This window comes from Dama dama, chromosome 9 (assembly GCF_033118175.1).
Source record: "Dama dama isolate Ldn47 chromosome 9, ASM3311817v1, whole genome shotgun sequence".
NCBI lineage: Eukaryota > Metazoa > Chordata > Mammalia > Artiodactyla > Cervidae > Dama > Dama dama.
Window position 1 is genome coordinate 91,183,925 of NC_083689.1, and position 18,736 is coordinate 91,202,660.

The window sequence follows — 18,736 nt, forward strand, 5'->3', positions numbered from 1 at the left end:
TTGGATTTTCACAAGAAGTTGCTGCTTTATAATTTTATAATTATTGCTCCTTTGAGAATGTTAGCAATGCTGATGTTACAGAATGAGGTCTTAAAAAGTTCTGAGGAAAAGTTTATAATGACTAATAAATTTGGTATACTAAAAAATTGAGTCTTTATTGGTGCTTTGGGGGACTATAAATAAGGCTTCAAGTCAAAAGTTTTGGAAAGAGTAGTTTCATTAAATTTTCTTCCTGATATGTTTTGGCAGGCTACTTACACATCCTCTTTGGGAGAATTTTAGCTACAGTTGATCTCCTTGCTCAGTTCAGTTCAGTCGCTCAGTCGTGTCCGACTCTTTGTGACCCCGTGAACCGCAGCCCGCCAGGCCTCCCTTCTTGTTAGGTTTGCTGCAGTCCATGTCAAATCAATCAAGAGGTGGAGGGAAAAAAATTCACATCATTGTTTTCCTATGTGATTATTACTTTTCTATGAAATGATCCCGTTACCTTCAAGAGAATAAACACATATTTTTATGTAGAATCATTTCTTTTTATAATGCTTTTGAAAGATGATTTTTAATCAGTTGTTAGATATTTGTTTAGTTTTTGTACATCCTGTTTATAAACTTCAGTGTCATTTGATGATTCATGTTTTTTTTTTTTTTTTCCTGTTGATTGCTGTATTTGGCATCAATTCTGCTTGTCCTAACTCTCTGTTATGTAAGAACTATCTGTGTTTTGCATTTGATAGCTGTATGGAGATGACACTGGGGACTTTTTTGACACATATGCTGCAACTTTTATACCCTTTGGAGAAACCAATAGGACAGTGTACATAGCAGTATGTGATGACGATTTCCCAGAGCCAGATGAAACTTTCATTTTTCACTTAACTTTACAGGTAAGTCCTTTTTTCCCCCCTGTTAAAGCTTAAACTTATAAAAATCTTAAAACGCTTAAAAGTAAGTTTCTCTAGGTATAAGCCAATTTAAGTGCTTGGTGGTGGTTTTCATAGAAGCCAGAACTGACAATCTTGTTGGCAATTCCATGGTCTGGTTATTCCTCAGACAATCTTGTTTAGAAGATTCTGCAGCTAGTTTTTGGATTAATTCAGCTTTATTTAGGAACTGCCATGACAGATGCTCAAGAAAACCTTGTCTTCCCTTTGGCCCTTTTCTCTTCTGTCCCTCCCCTGCTACCAGATGCACAAAGAATGACCATGACTTCTGAGTTCCAAGGAGAGGGCTACAAAAAGCAGGCCTGGAAGTGGGAGGTCCCTGTGCCTTAGAATAAATTTGGAGTGACCCTGGGGAAAATGCTTGACTAGCCTAAGGTTTAATCATCCTTTATGACATGATCTATTATGTTGAGGCAATGGTGGCTAAGACTGCTCTAGTTAATTTTTCTCCAGTGGATTGAAAGTTTCTTTTTAGAAGGATTGTGTTGGTATGATTAAAATTGTATGAAATTGGTACTGGAAACAATCATGTTTTGCTTTTGTAAAAAACTTTTCTTGTAATCCTTTATGCTGCTATTAAATATCAATAAAAATGTTGTAGCACATTCTGCCCGTACTTATTAGAAAAATTGTTGTACTGTTTTAACTTTATTTTGGCTCTATGACTGATAGAATAACTAATTCTTTAAGTTTTAGCACCTTCTATCGTGTAAGAAAACAGTCGTGTTTGAACCAGATTTCATACAGTCACTTAATTCTCTGTTACATTGTGTTACAGAAAAACCTGAAAGAATTTTTTGGCCAACTCAATATTAGTCATGAAATTTAAGTAATTATAATTTATTACTAGCCAGTGATTATAATTACAACAATTTATATTTTAACAGTGATTAATGGTTTTAAAAACTCTTTTGAAGAGTTCTTGTTTGGGACTTCACCATGTTGATTTAGTTTGAATGTATTTTCTTAGTCTGTGCCTTAAAAAATACTTGTATTTTTATCATTTTCTGAATGATTACTTAAAGACTGAAATGCTGTTAAAATAATTGTTTTCCTCTTGTTTAATGTGTTAATTTATTTTTTTGGCTTTTGTTTTAGAAACCTTCAGCAAATGTGAAGCTTGGGTGGCCCAGAACTGTTACTGTGACAATATTATCAAATGACAATGCGTTTGGGATTATTTCCTTTAATATGGTATGGTTATGGTTTGATTTATCTTGTGATTGCTAGATAATAGTTTATTAAATTTTTGGATAGCTTTTTATGTTACCTAGTATCATCCTGTGTAAACATCCTGAAAGTGTTTTAAATAAGATTTGCTCAGCTTTATCCATATTCCACATTCTGTAGACTGTCCTTTTTTTTTGTTTTTTGTTTTATTTAACTAATTTATTTATTTAGCATTTTTTTTCTTTTTTAAATATAAATTTATTTATTTTATTTGGAGACTAATTACTTTACAATATTGTAGTGGTTTTGCCATACATTGACATGAATCTACCACAGGTGTACATGTGTTCACCATCCTGAACCCCCCTCCCACCTCCCTCCCCATCCCATCCCTCCGGGTTATCCCAGTGCACCAGCCCTGAGCACCCTATCTCATGCATCAAACCTGGACTGGCGATTCATTTCACATATGATAATATACATGTTTCAGTGCCATTCTCCCAAATCATCCCACCCTTGCCCTCTCCCACAGAGTCCAACAGACTGTTCTATACATCTATGTCTCTTTTGCTGTCCCACATATAGGGTTATCGTTACCATCTTTCTAAATTCCATATATATGTGTTAGTATATTGTATTGGTGTTTTTCTCCTGGCTTACTTCACTCTGTATAATAGGCTCTAGTTTCATCCACCTCATTAGAACTGATTCAAATGTATTCCTTTTAATGGCTGAGTAATATTTCATTGTGTTTATGTACCACAGTTTTCTTATCCATTTGCTGATGGACAACTAGGTTGCTTCCATGTCCTGGCTATTATAAACAATGCTGTGATGAACATTGGGGTACACGTGTCTCTTTCAATTCTGGTTTCCTCAGTGTGTATTCCCATTATTGGGATTGCTGGGTCATATGGCAGTTCTATTTTCAGTTTTTTAAGGAATCTCCACACTGTTCTCCATAGTGGCTGTACTAGTTTGCATTCCACCAACAGTGTAAGAGGGTTCCCTTTTTTCCACACCCTCTTCAGCATTTATTGCTTGTAAACTTTTGGATAGCAGCTGTGTATCTCATTGTGGTTTTGATTTGCATTTCTCTGATAATGAGTGATGTTGAGCATCTTTTCATGTGTTTGTTAGCCATCTGTATGTCTTCTTTGGAGAAATGTCTGTTTAGGTCTTTGGCCCATTTTTTGATTGGGTCGTTTATTTTTCTAGAGTTGAGCTGCAGGAGTTGCTTGTATATTTTTGAGAGTCATTCTTTGTCAGTTGCTTCATTTGCTCTTATTTTCTCCCATTCTGAAGGCTGTCTTTTCACCTTGCTTATAGTTTCCTTTGTTGTGCAAAAGTTTTTAAGTTTCATTAGGTCCCATTTGTTTATTTTTGCTTTTATTTCCAATATTCTGGGAGGTGGGTCATAGAGGATCCTGTTGTGATTTATGTTGGAGAGTGTTTTGCGTATGTTTTCCTCTAGGATTTTTATAGTTTCTGGTCTTACATTTAAATCTCTAATCCATTTTGAGTTTATTTTTGTGTATGGTGTTAGAAAGTGTTCTAGTTTCATTCTTTTACAAGTGGCTGACCAGTTTTCCCAGCACCACTTATCAAAGAGATTGTCTTTTCTCCATTGTATATTCTTGCCTCCTTTGTCAAAGATAAGGTGTCCATAGGTTTGTGGATTTATCTCTGGGCTTTCTGTTTTGTTCCATTGATCTATATTTCTGTCTTTGTGCCAGTACCATACTGTCTTGATGATTGTGGCTTTGTAGTAGAGCCGGAAGTCAGGCAGGTTGATTCCTCCAGTTCCATTCTTCTTTCTCAAGATTGCTTTGGCTATTTGAGGTTTTTTGTATTTCCATACAAATTGTGAAATTATTTGTTCTAGTTCTGTGAAAAATACCGTTGGTAGCTTGATAGGGAGTGCATTGAATCTATAGATTGCTTTGCCTAGTATACTCATTTTCACAATATTGATTCTTCCAATCCATGAACATGGTATATTTCTCCATCTGTTTGTGTCCTCTTTGGTTTCTTTCACCAGTGTTTTATAGTTTTCTATATACAGGTCTTTTGTTTCTTTAGGTAGATAATATTCCTAAGTATTTTATTCTTTTCGTTGCAGTGGTGAATGGGATTGTTTTCTTAATTTCTCTTTCTGTTTTCTCATTGTTAGTGTTTTATCTAAGATTACTTAGAAGTGAAGAGGCCTATAAAATCATGGTCATGTCTTGCCCTAATCTCTTTCTGCTGATCATTCTACCTGCTTCATTTGTTCTCTAACTTGGATATTGTCTTAGTTCAGTCTGCTATAAACAGAGTATCAGTATATAGACTGGGTGGTTTAGTAACAACAGAAATTTATTTCTTACTGTTATGGAGGCTGACAAGTCCAAAATCAGGGCATCAGCAGATTTGGGGTTTGGTGTGGGCCTACTTCTTGGTTCGTAGACAGTTCTCTTTTTGCTGTGTTTCCTTGTGGTGGAAGGGGCAAGAGAACTCTTGGAGGTCTCTTTTATAAGAATACTAATCTCATTCATAAAGGTTCTGCCCTCATGACCTACTCCCTTCCCAAAGACCCCAACTTCCAATAACATCACATTGGAGGTTAGGATCTGAACATGAATTCTGAGGGGGCATGGACATTCAGTCTATAACACATGTTGTAACTCAGCTCCTTTTGCTTGATGTCCTCAACTGCCGCTTAAAAAAAGCATTGTCTGTTAGCCTTCTCTGAAAGTTTGGAGTGACTTGAGAGAAGAGAAATACATTGGAAAAGCACTGAAAAGAAAAGCCTATAGTAAGCTTAAGTTGAATAGCAGACATTATAGCTCTTAAAAATTCTATAATTATTCCTTACCTGGAGATTTTCCTATTAATTAATATTTCTTGAAAGTTAAAGCTCATCCCCCTTAGTTTTGCTCAAAAGTTCATTTTTTTTCCTCCCTTATCACCAAATTCATGTGTCCCTGGTCAGTCCTGTGTTCAGAGGGTTTGTCTTTGGAAACAAACATACAAGGCAGGTCCCTTCCCTGATAAAAATCGTACTCAGCTCTGAAATAAAAACAGAATTTATATTAAGTGGAATGATATATTGCAACTACACTTTAGTCTACAGTGTTTCCTGATTTTTAGAATCTTTTAAATATGTTACTGATTATCATTACTAAAAGATGATATGACACTCCCCACCTTGTTATCTATATTCCAATTTAGGTAACTCCTTCAATTGGTGTATTGTATGTCATTTTCTTAGCACCTTAAATTACCTTTGAAACAAGGTGAGTTATAGATAACATGATCTTTAGAGTTGCAGTATCCTTATTAAAAAGGATATGTAGATCATGCCAATGTAGTAGACATTTTGTAACCGCCATTATTACAGCATTTACAAAAGTTATTAATCAAATCACTTCTTTTTGAATGATAGGGAATTATTAGTTAATTATTAACCAGGCTCCCTTAATTGCTTGATTTTTCTCCCCTCTGCCTTTACACTCACTCCCGACTCTTTATCCCCAACTGCATACTGATTCATTTAAAGGTTTCTTTCCTTCTTTCTTTTGACATTAAATATCTTAGCCTCGGAATGAATCCCAGTTTCTAGCATTGGTCCCAAGTTCCCAACTGTTGTGGTCTCATGGCTGCCCGGCAGTCTCTGCCTGGGTACCTTCCCTCTGTGATTAAAATTAAAATGAGTAACTGATGAGCTCTCAGTTGGTACTTTGGTTTCCTTAAAGTACCTGGTCTGACTTTGGTTTCCAGACTGGATGATGATTATATCGATGATGAAGATGACAGTGATGGTGATGATAATTATAGCCAACCTTTGCTGGCCCTCACTATGTGTCCTGTACTAGGATAAGCACTTAGGTGTGAATTGATCTCATTGCAACCTCATCAGAACTGTTTGAGACAGGCATTCCTACCCCTGTTGATGGATGGGGATACTGAGACCTAGGGTCACCTGCTGCCTTGGCTGGCCTGTACCTGGCCACTCACCTCTTCTACCCTGAGTTTCAACTGGCCATGCCAACACTTTCCAACACTTGAAGTCCTGGCTCCTTCTTCCCCTCAGTGATCATGTCCTGAAAAAAGTAATTCAGTTCAGTTCAGTCCCTCAGTCGTGTCCGACTCTTTGCAACCCCATGAACCACAGCACGCCAGGCCTCCCTGTCCACCACCAACTCCTGGAGTCCACCCAAACCCATATCCATCGAGTCGGTGATGCCATCCAATCATCTCATCCTCTGTTGTCCCCTTCTCCTCCTGCCCTCAATCTTTCCCAGCATCAGGGTATTTTCAAATGAGTCAGCTCTTCGCATCAGGTGGCCAAAGTATTGGAGTTTCAGCTTCAACATCAGTCCTTCCAATGAACACCCATAACTGATCTCCTTTAGGATGGACTGGTTGGATCTCATTAGCAGCTATCTGTTTTCAGTGGCAAGCTGACCGATGAGGAAGGAACAGTGGTTGAGAGCAAGGCTGAGCCGTAGTCCCAGTGAGCTGCCCGGGTCTGGAGGCACAACTCATTCCTGTGACCTCCTGGGCCCCTGGGAGCCTTTGAATTCATCACCTTTCAATTAGGTAGCCTTTAAGATTCCTCAGCAGAACAGCTCATTGTTGGCAGAAGCAGGGCAGGAACCTCCATCTTTTGCCTGGCAAGTTTTATGTTCCCTTTATACTATTATTTGAACCTTCTAAGCGTTATTAGCTACAGTTGATGAAGGCAAGGAAACCCCACATTCTTAAAAGCACAATGTAGATGGGTTTGTCTGTGGAAAATTAGGATTTCTAAGGTAGTAACTGTTTGCACGAGCTCCTGCCTCTGGTTGATCAGCACCTGATGGTCTTTGCTCTCCCAATAGCCTTTCTCAATCACAGTGAGTGAGCCCAGAGGCAGAAATGAATCTGTGCCTCTTACTCTCATCAGAGAAAAAGGAACCTATGGGATGGTGACTGTGACTTTTGAGGTAAGTTTACTGTGAAATCATTTTAAATGGTAATGCTTAGAACTCATACTAGATCTCTGCAATTTAAAAAAATCAAGGTCCTTGGTATAATAAACATGACGCTTAATGAAAATGAAATAGAATGCTTTCATCATCTGAGAGATTTCATGTTTAATAGAAAACTGTTTTCCTTGCTGCTTGGAATATACTATGCTTCCATGAAACACAACAGATTATTTTAGATACAGGATAATAATAAGCCACAAATTAAAAACAATAATTCTATAAAATTCATAGAATATTTATGACAGATCTCTTTAAGGATATAAAATTTTAAAATGCTCATGGGTTCTTAGGCTTACATAAAATTATCAAATATGTAGTCTTCCCTATATACATTCTCCATTTAAAAAAATACACTTAATGGATGGTGCTAACAGCAGTCACATTTGAAAAATTGGAAAAAAATTGGCTGTAGAAATAAGGCATCATCAGGTTATAGTGTTTTCAACTCTCCGTGAATGTCTGAAGTTGTTTTATTGAACTTGAGCCTTTTGTTCTGTTGAAATGATTACAGCTAACACTTGTGGAGCACTTAGCGTTGCTCGGCCCTGCTCTAAGTGCTTTACGCTGATTATTGCTGCATGTGAACTGTAGCTCTTCCCAGTACTCAGTGTCCCTCCTGCCATTTAAAATGCTCTTTTCCATAGTCCTCACCATCATCCGCCACGCATTTATTTATCTTCCACTTGTTCCCTTTCATTAAATGTCAGGTCCTGGTGGGTAGAAAGCTTGCCTTGTTCTCTGCTATATCCTTAGTACCTAAAAGAGGTCAGACACAGAGTACTTAATAAATACTTTTTGAAAGGAATATGATTTTATTAAATATTTACATCTAGCCTGGTAAGTGGACCTTGTTTCCTCATTTTAAAGATGGGGAAACAGCCACACAGGGTTGTTAAAAATACCTCATCCAAGGTTACACTACTAGGGGTAGAACTGGTATTTGATTCCATTACTTAAGAGAATATAATAATTTTGAATGCATTCTGCTCAAGAAAAAGTTTTTATAAAGTTTTTCCTCAGGCTTAATGTTATGGTTGAGAAAAAACTCTTAGAAACCATGTTGTTTAATCTGCGTGTGTGCTAAGTTGCTTTAATCGTGTCTGACTCTCTGTGAGCCTGTGGACTGTAGCCCACCAGACTTCTGTGTCCATAGAATTCTCCAGGCAAGAACAGTGGGATTGAACCTGGGTCTCCCACATTGCAGGCAGATTCTTTCCTCTCTGAGCCCCCAGGGAAGCCCTTGTCGTTTAATTATAGTCAAGATCTATAATTATATTATGGGCCTTGACTCCATTAATTAAAAGGGTAGACTTAATACAGGTTAGTGTCATTCTTCTTGCACAACATTTTAAAGTAAGTTTGCCAGTTTATATCACAGTAATGCTTTCTTACTCTAATGAAATGTTTTATGTTTATTGATGGCACGATGTTTCTTTGCAGGTAGAGGGTGGCTCAAATCCACCTGAAGATGATTTAAGTCCAGTTAAAGGAAATATCACTTTTCCTCTTGGCAAAGCAACAGTAGTTTATAACTTGACAGTACTTGATGATGAGGTAGGATGTATTAACTGTTTAAGAGGAACAATGGCTCTCTGTATTATGGTCATGTTAGAGAATATTATGTCAAGTATTAAGGTTGTGTTCAGTATTTGAAATTATTCAAGAGCACAGTCATATATAAAGTAATGTATTGCAGCCAGATATGCCATAGCTGTTAATGCCTATTTTGGAATAGATCTTGTTAATATTTACCTTATTTAATTCACATTAAGTTGTATATCTGAAAGGCGATGAACTTGAATGTAACTGACAGCCATACTCAATACAAGCATTTCAGAATTTTGTAAACCTTGATGATTGATTTTGCTAGTCATTGCAGTTTTGAGCAGGTATAGTATTACTTACCTAGCATAAATGTATTACTATAAAAGCAAACAAAATTCTGTTGCAATTGATATTTATTTGTTTGGATATTTTAAATGTTCACATTCATAGGAAGGCTTTTGTTGTCTTTAATTTCACAGTGAAGCTACCAAGGATTGAGATATATGACATGGCTAGTTTAACTGACAAGGAAAGAGTGAATTTGAACAATATATACAGGGATGTTCTTTATGAGCTAACCAAAAGAAAACATGTTTTTTAACACAATAACCTTAGCAGTAATACCAGAAGAAAAGGTTAGCTGGGAATCTATCCCTCTACCCTCCCACAAATAATCATGAAACTAAATCACAACAAATCCCAAAAAAGATGAATTAGAAGACATTATTAGAAAAGAGTATTTCTCTTGAAAAAGTGAAATATTAAATAGTGCTGATAGCTCTAGCTCAGTGGTTGTGAAAGCTAGCAAAAACCGTTTGTTTTTAGAACCTGGAACATTGAGCAGGTTATAGTTTGGGAGCAGTAATTAGTGATACATTTTAATTGTAAGTTTAAAAGACTATAGTTAATAATATAGTATTCTATATTCAGAGTTACTGAGAGTAGGGCATAGGCATTCTCTCCACACATACATACATAGAATTAACTGTATGAGGTGATGGATTTGTTAATATCTTGATCTTTGTAATCACAATGTATATGTATATCAAATCATCATATTGTACCCATAAATATATTAGTTATTTTTTTTATTATTCCTCAATAAAGTTTGAAGGAAACAGATCTTCAGTCAAACCATTGCATTTTCTTTTTTGAGATAAATAGCTTTACTTTTTATATTTCCGTTGATGGAGGTAGAAGTATATATTATTTCACTTTGCTTCATTTATAGTGAAGTAAAAGTGCAAATAGCACAGTAGAGATTATCCCTGGGATTTCTGTGTAGTTAAAAAAAGTTACATTTTAACAGTGTCATCATTTTGCCTAAAGTGACTCTTATAACTTGTTTTCCAGAGATGCATGGTACGTATTTTGAAAATCATATAATTGGTATCATGGATAAATCTTGAGATATAAGCTGCTTTGAAGCAAGAATAATTGACATGATAGAAAAACTTAACAATTTGTATGTGATGTTTATTGTAGTCTGCCAAATTCTTAAATATTATTAGACCTTGAAGGTTGCTTCTGATCCTGCATACCTGATGAAGCTAATAACTTGTTTTTCTGTCAGATCTTTAGTTCTCTAGAGATTGATCAAGGTTGAAAGTCATTATGCTGATATTTCATTTCTTGCTCATATCATTGCTTTATCTAGAATATGTTATTTACCTTTGGAAAATAGTTTAGTAAATAGACACTGAACAAGCCTCCTTATCTGCTCCTTTCAGTTAAAGATTTTTTAAAAAAATTTCTGTGTAATTGCATTGAAATATAAGTGCTTTTTATACTTTGTGTTTTGCAGGTGTTTTAGCTATTGATGTTTTGGCATTGCTTGTATTTCTCTGACAGGTACCAGAAAATGATGAAATATTTTTGATTCAACTGAAAAGTGTAGAAGGAGGAGCTGAGATCAATACCTCCAGGAACTCGGTTGAAATCATCGTTAAGAAAAATGACAGTCCTGTGAGATTCATTCAGAATGTTTATTTGGTACCCGAGGAAGACCACATACTCACAATTCCAGTGGTTCGTGGAAAAGATGACAGTGGAAATCTGATTGGATCTGATGACTGTGAAGTTTCTATCAGTTATGTTGTTATAACTGGGAATTCAACAGCACATGCCCAGCAAAATTTAGACTTCATTGATCTTCAGCCAAACACAACTATTGTTTTTCCACCTTTTATTTATGAATCACACCTGAAATTTCAAATAGTGGATGATGCCATACCAGAGATTGCTGAATCGTTTCAAGTCATGTTACTGAAAGATACTTTACGGGGAGATGCCGTGCTATTAGGCCCTTCTGTTGTACAAGTCACCATTAAGCCAAATGACAAACCTTATGGGGTCCTCTCATTCAACAGCGTCTTGTTTGAAAGGACAGTTATAATTGATGAAGATACAACAGCAAGGTAGAATTTATTTTAAACCTTGTATTGCTGCAGTTATTTTAATATATTATTCCAAGATTTGATATTTGTGGTGTTGGACACAGTGCTGAACTGTTAAGGATATGTGTAATTTCCTTGCCCATGGTTTCACTGTTTTCTTTCTTATTTGGGGAGTGAGACTTGAAGCACATATTTAAATATGCAAGTTAATTCATGTTATGGTAGTTTCCTAGGACACATCTTCATACCTACTCCTTCATATGAAAAGCAGTCATTCTTTATGGTTTGGATTCTGCTTACCAGTGGCTAGTGGCCAACTTGATGTTGAAAATGCCCACTTCAAGGGAAATAGAGTGTCTTATGTGACCATATCATATTTCTTCCAGATTTGAAGAAATTACAGTGGTTAGAAATGGTGGCACTCATGGAAATGTTTCTGTGAACTGGATACTGACACGCAATAGCAGTGATCCCTCACCAGTAACGACAGATATCAGGCCAAGATCTGGAGTTCTCCATTTTGCACAAGGGCAGATGTTGGCATCGATTCCTCTCATTGTCGTTAATGATGATCTTCCAGAAGAGGCAGAAGCTTACCTACTTCAGATTCTACCTCATACGATACGAGGAGGTGCAGAAGTGAGCGAACCAGCGGAGGTAGATCTCTTGCTACGCTTTGCTTGTAGAAATACTTCTGTGCTCTCAAACAGACAAAGAATTTGACCATACACATCTTATATATGTTTAGTTTGATATGACAGGAAGAGGACGGGTTTTGGAAGTGGTGGTTAATTCCCTTGCTGAAGGTTGTCCCATCTGTAAATAAAAAGTTGGTTCTTAAATTTCCACAAAGTTTTCAAATGTGTTTTTAATTCATCTTCTTTTTGTTGTTGTTCAGTCGTTAAGTCGTGTCTGACTCTTTTGCGACCCCATAGACCGTAGCCTGCCAGTCTCCTCCATTCGTGGGATTTCCCAGGCAAGAATACTGAAGTGGGTTGCAATTTCCTGCTCTCAGCTCAGTTGGGATCTTTGCAACTCAGGGATCGAATGTGCATCTCCTGCATTGGCAGGCAGATTCTTTACGACTGAGCCACCTGGGAAGCCCAATTCATATTTTACTTCATTACTTATATGAGTAATCATTTTTAGAATTACACATTAAAATTCAAAATAGACTAGAAAATAAACAGTTTGGTGATCTTAGATGTGAGAATTCTGCACTTTAATGTTTTATTCCTTTATCTGCAGCTTTTGTTTTACATTCAGGATAGTGATGATGTTTATGGCCTAATAACATTTTTTCCTGTGGAAAACCAGAAGATTGAAAGTAGCCCAGGTGAACGATGTTTGTCACTGAGTCTTGCAAGACTAGGAGGAACTAAAGGAGATGTGAAGATATTTTATTCTGCACTTTATATTCCTGCTGGAGCTGTGGACCCTTTGCGGGCAAAAGATGGCATCTTAAATGTATCCAAGAGAAGCAGTCTCATTTTTCCAGAACAGAAAACCCAAGTCACTATGAAATTGCCTATAAGAAATGATGCATTCCTTCAAAATGGGGCCCACTTTTTAGTACAGGTACTTTAATGATTAAAATCATCTCAACTTTGGTTCAGCCACATGTATACTTACCTGAGTGAGAGAGTTAACTAGTCATTATTTTATCCTTATTTATATTTTGGATTCTGTTGCTTACTGCAAGTTATGTAGGGAGTCCGAAGAGACACTGTCTGCCCCTCAGGCATACAAGGATGAATAAAACAAGGGTTATACTAAGATCGTTGTTTTAATTATGCAATAATAAAAGCAGATCAGACATAGTAAGGTCAGTGTTTTAATTATGCAATAATAAAAGCCAATCAGACATGAAATGTAGGTCAATATAATTCATGATATAATGGAGTTATTCATGAACTGTGAGTTGGGGAGGGCCGGGAGAGAGCCAGTGAGAGGTCTGTCATTCTTTCGAGTTAATGTGGGAAAATGTGACATCGAAATTTGGATTGTAGAATAAATATGTTTTTCATGATGGATATTGCAGGGAAGGCATTCAGAAATGAAAAAAGCAATATGACAGAAAATTGTGTAGATAACTTTAAAATAGTATACCAAAAAAAATCTGTTAACATATGTAGAGTCTTTGGACTTTTATTACTTAATAAGAAATAAAGCTCTTATATTTTTCTATCTTCTATTATTTCTTAACTTTTATTAACCAAAGCAGTATTTAAACTTTTTTTTTTAATTTAATTTTTTTGGCCATACCGCTTGGCATGCAGAATCTTAGTTCCCTGACCATGGATCAGACCCATGCCCCCTGCAGTGGAAGTATGGAGTTGCTGAACCTCTGGGGACGTCCAAACCAAAGCATTGTTTTTATTGCCAAAGTTTGATACCTCTGTACTCACAATACTGTAGTTGTATTTTCCACATGGTTGCTATTGATTGATTTTGAAAATTAGAATAAAAGGTGCTTATCAGATTTTGAATATGTAACTAAATTTCAAACATAATCAGATAGTATAAATAGAGCAATAAGGAAGGAATGTATAATCTGTTACCATACATTATGCTAACTGAAGTATATATGAAATGAAATCTCATATTTCATCAATTTCTTTGAACCATGGGATATTTAAATTTGTTTCATATTTTTCCCTAACTTTGTTTTATAGTTTATTATTGCTTTCTCTGGAGTTTCTGACTGCCTCCTTTTATATGCCATTCTTACCAAATTAGGTCTTCCATCCAGCTGTCTTTTTTGTGCATTCGATAAATTGTATTCACTTCTTTGTGACCCCATGGACTGCAGCATGCCAGGCTTCCCTGTCCTTCACTATCTCCTGGAGTTTGCTCAAATTCACGTCCACTGAGTTGATGATGCCATCCAACCATCTCATCCTCTGTTGCCCCCTTCTCCTTCTGCCCTCAGCCTTTCCCACCATCAGGGTCTTTTTGAAAGAGTCGGCTCTTCACATCAGGTGGCCAAAGTATTGGAGCTTCGGTATCAGTCCTTGCAAGCTGTCTTCACGTGTTGAATGCTGAGTTTAGCTGTGCACGCTGCTTTCTCCAACTTGCTTCTCACGTGCTGCTTGTGACTGTTTTACTAACTCCTTAATTTTCTTGATTTCTTGCCTCTTATTTCTTGGATTGTGTTTTAGTTTGTTGTAACACATGTATCCTCAAATACATGAACAGAAGACGTATGTGCCAGGTAAGCTTCTTGAGCCTTTGAGCTCAGTGAAATTTCATACATTGATTCCTGGCTTATAGGAATTTCTAGACTAAAGTAATTTCTTCCTAAGAACTTGAAAGGTACTCTCTTTTAGCTTCTAGGGTAGCTGATGAGAAATTTGAGGAAAATAAATTATTTGCCTTTAGGTTAACTTGCTCTTCTTCTCTGAAAGCTTTTTAAGAAAAATCTTCTTGGCATTTGAATTTCTCATGGCTGTGTCATACCTTGCTTAGCACTTGGTGGGGTGGGCCATTTTATTCTGAAGACTTTTTATCTTTTTTTTTTTGAGCTGGCCTACTTCTTGTGCTTGTATGGTTTGTGCATTAATTGAGGACTTCTAGTGGAGGTGTCTAGTGAGTGCTTCGTTAAGGGGTATATTGTTTGTTGGTATGTAGGGATGACTTTTTGCGATAGGTCTATGTATGGGAGACCTTTTGTCAGTATCCCAAGACTTTGTCCTTAGTGGTGGGAGATCTGTTTTTCATCTTTATTGTTATCACTATTATTCTGTTGTGTCTCCTCATAATGAGTAAATTTTTATGTGATGTACCCTCTGTCTATGAGGATAACCCTCTTTTTAGAGGACCCTTGAATTTCTCCTCTTGGCATGATGGGTGAGCGGAACATGGTGTCATTCATGGTTCTTTCTGTTCCCCTTGCCACTAGCAGAATGCTCTTGTGAGATGAATGGCCAGACAGTGGATCTGAATCTGTGAAGTGAAATTGAGCAAGTGGTCAAGCCCATGGTCCTGGCCCTGTTGAGCAAGAAGTTAAGGCAATTAGAATACTGCTGCCAGAGCACATTTAGAGATATACTTAGAAAATCTTAAAAAGCTTTAAGTTTGACCTTCTGGAAAACGTCATAACTTTATTTATTTATGGCTGCACTGGGTTTTTATGCTGTGTATGGGCTTTCCCTGGTGGCTTAGACAGTGAAAGTGTCTGCCTACAATGCGGGCGACCCAGCTTCGATCCCTTGGCTGGGAATATCCCCTAGAGAAGGAAATGGTGACCCACTCCAGTTCTCTTGCCTGGAAAATCCCATGGACAGAGGAGCTTGGTAGGCTACAGTCCATGGGGTCACAAAGTCGGACATGACTGAGTGACTTCACTTTCACTTTCTGTGGGCTTTCTCTAGTTGCGGTGACTGGGGCTACTCTGTATTTGGTGCACAGCCTTCTCATTGGGGGGGCTTCTGGGCTTCTCTTGTTACTGAGCACAGGCACACGGGCTTCAGTAGTTGCAGTTCCCTGGCTCTAGAGCACAGGCTCAATAGCTGTGGCACACGGGCTTAGTTGCCCCATGCCGTGTGAGATCTTCCCAGGCCAGGGATCGAATCCATATCCTCTACACTGGCAGGCGGATTCTTAACCCCTGGACCACCAGGGGCACTCATTTGCCTTCTCTGCTGTTGGTGTCCTTTGGATTCAGAGCATTCTCATTAGTAGATATTGTCTTGGTCAGTTCAGGCTGTTATAAAGACTGCCACAGACTGGGTAGTGGCTTAAACATCAGACATTTACTTTCCTCACTTCTGGAGGCTGGGAGGTGTGCAATCAGACTCGGGGAGAATCCCCTTCCTACTGTGCAGAAATGATGTCTTTTTGCTGAGTGCTCACGTGATGGAGAGAGAGAGGATCCAAATTCTTTGGTGTTTCTCTTTAAAAGGGCACTAACCTCATCATGAGGGTTCTACTGTTACAACCTGGTTGCCTTCCAAAGGTCCCATCTCCAAATACCATCTTATTGGGCATAAGGGTTTCAACATATGAATTCTAGGGGTGGGGATACAAGCATTCAATTCATAGCATGTCACTTCTCTCTTTGTCCCTGGTCTTGGCTAGGTCAAAACTCATATGAGAAAGAAATTACTAAAACAAGTGAAATGAAGGAAAGATTTTACACAGTTGATTTTGCTTTCATGGAGGCCTGGAATTCCTGTAGTAGTTGCAGTGACGTGACCTGAGGATTGATGGATTGATTGATGTGACCAGAGATTGAGCATTGATGATGCAGAGTATTGATTTGGCATTGTAGAGAACTTTTCTGTTTTCCATTTCTGATTTGTTTTCTTACACTGCCTCAAAACCAGATTTTACTGTGGCTAGGAAGGATTGAGGGCAGGAGAAGAAGAGGGTGACAGAGGATGAGATGGTTGGATGGCATTACTGACTCAATGGACATGAGTTTGAGCAAACTCCGGGAGATAGTGGAGGACAGGAAGCCTGGCTTGTTGCAGTCCATGAGGTCACAAAGAGTTGGACGCGACTAAGCGCCTGAAGAACAAGAGACACCCTATATTTATGCCAGTGTTAGTAACCTTTATATTGAACTTTAGCCTCTGAAAACATTCAAAATCTCTATCCACATGGCTGCAGAGAATCCCTGTGCAAACAAAACTCTATTAAAAATCTTCAACCGGTCAAAATTACTCTAGTGATTTTATTTCAGCCTTCTATATGAACATGACCAGTGAAAAAGCTGACTTAAAAAACGAAGATCATCGCATCTGGGCCGATCACTTCATGGCAAATAGATGGGGAAACAGTGCAAACAGTGACAGACTTTATTTTCTTGGCCTCCAAAATCACTGCAGATGGTGGCTGCAGCCATGAAGTTAAAAGATGCTTGCTTCTTGGAAGAAAAGCTATGACAAACCTAGACAGCGTATTACAAAGCAGAGACGTTACTTTGTTGACAAAGGTCAAAGCTATTATTTTTCCAGTAGTCATGTATGGATGTGAGAGTTGGACCATAAAGAAGGCTGAGTGCCGAAGAATTGATGCTTGTGAACTATGATGTTGGAGAAGACTCTTGAGAGTCCTTTGGACTACAAGGAGATCAAACCCGTCAATCCTCAAGGAAATCAGCCCTGAATATTCGTTGGGAGGACTGATGCTGAAGCTGAAACTCTGGTACTTTGGCCTCCTCATTAGAAAAGACCTGGATGCTGGGAAAGATTGAAGGCAGTAGAAGGGGATGACAGAGGACGAGATGGTTGGATGGCATCACTGACTCCATGGACCTGAGTTTGAGCAAGCTCTGGGAGATAGTGAAGGACAGGGAGGCCTGAAGTGCTGCAGTCCATGGGGTCGCAAAGAGTCGGACACGACTGAGCGACTGAAGAACAAATATGAACATGACAGTTTATTTTTGATAACACTTGAAAAGTAAGGAGAAACTTGAAGACTATCTGAATTTTGGTGATTGTGGGTTAGAAACTTTTTGTACTAATTCCAGACTCAATTTTTATCTCTCTCTGTATTCAGTTGAATAAGAAAGGTCTTATAGTGCAGACGGTCCTTTTAACACTTTAGGAAGAAAAGGCATTATTAGTCACTGACACAGTTCCTTAAGGTTCAGAACAGCTGTCAGCTCTGGAGGTCTGGTTGGAATTAAAAGGTTGTGTAGTTTGTATAGTACATAATGGATGAGCAACTTTAGAATAGGAGGCATCAGACTCTGCATGGAAATCTGAATGAAACTGAAGAAAGGAGAATCAGAGACATGAGCTTCTTATTCTTTAGTGACCCTCTCAGCTAAATACATTAGTCTGGGATACAGCTTTTGGCAGGCATGGGGTTAGTAATGTGCTGTCCCCCTTGCAAACTGTCTGAAAGCAAAGAACGACTCTTTATGAATGGAGTAGTTTAATTTAACAGATGCTTAAGGAACCCAGACAAAAAAGGCTTGGAGACTAGGAAGTAAGCCATGGAAAATTAGCATTTTCCTTTTGATCAGTTCATTTCATGGCCTTCTATATCTTCTTTCTTCTTAGTTTTCAAAAATACTACGTTTAGAATTAGTTCTGTAACTGTTTTGATAAATTTAAGAAGAATATGAATTTTGTCCTTTTTGAGAAGTTTCAAAGTAAAATATGTTGGGTTTTTTCCCCCTTGATGTTTTCAACAGTGTTATCAGTTTGACTCTCTGTGAATATATAGGGATGAGAGTGTACATTCACAAACACATTCTGACTCACACAGGACCAGTGTATTTTCAAGTCTTTGCCTCTAACCAGTGTATACTATATGCCATTCAAATATATATTTTTATTTTTAAATTTTTGTGCTACCTTTAAAGATGAATACACACATATATATGTATGTATATTATTTTTCTCTAGAAGAATGACAGTTATGTCATTTTAACTATTTTCACATTTGATTTATTTTATTAAGCAAATGCAGTATCCTGAAGGACTGCATGTTTTACGTGATTCAGTCTACATACCACTGTTTGGCAAAATTAGTCTGATTTCTTTTTTTTTTTTTTTTATTCAAGTGAAGTGAATATTTACCAGTTACGGAACTTTTGGTATTCTTCTCCTATATATGATTTTCAAAGCAAACTGTGTTACATTTAAAAAGCATTTAATTTTGCCCTTAAAATGTACACTGTTGAACACATGTACACCCGTGGCGGATTCATGTCAAT

General features: G+C 37.5%; 1 protein-coding gene across 1 annotated transcript in view; it reads left to right on the plus strand.

Annotated features, from left to right (window-relative positions):
• The window catches only part of ADGRV1 (adhesion G protein-coupled receptor V1), a 549,629-nt gene that overhangs the window by 28,559 nt on the left and 502,334 nt on the right, over nucleotides 1–18,736 (plus strand). Inside the window, exons 3-9 of the mRNA XM_061151999.1 lie at nucleotides 732–881; nucleotides 2,037–2,132; nucleotides 6,974–7,078; nucleotides 8,564–8,677; nucleotides 10,520–11,085; nucleotides 11,451–11,721; nucleotides 12,313–12,642. Of these exons, the coding sequence (XP_061007982.1) occupies nucleotides 732–881; nucleotides 2,037–2,132; nucleotides 6,974–7,078; nucleotides 8,564–8,677; nucleotides 10,520–11,085; nucleotides 11,451–11,721; nucleotides 12,313–12,642 (1,632 nt within the window). The remainder of the gene's footprint in view (nucleotides 1–731; nucleotides 882–2,036; nucleotides 2,133–6,973; nucleotides 7,079–8,563; nucleotides 8,678–10,519; nucleotides 11,086–11,450; nucleotides 11,722–12,312; nucleotides 12,643–18,736) is intronic.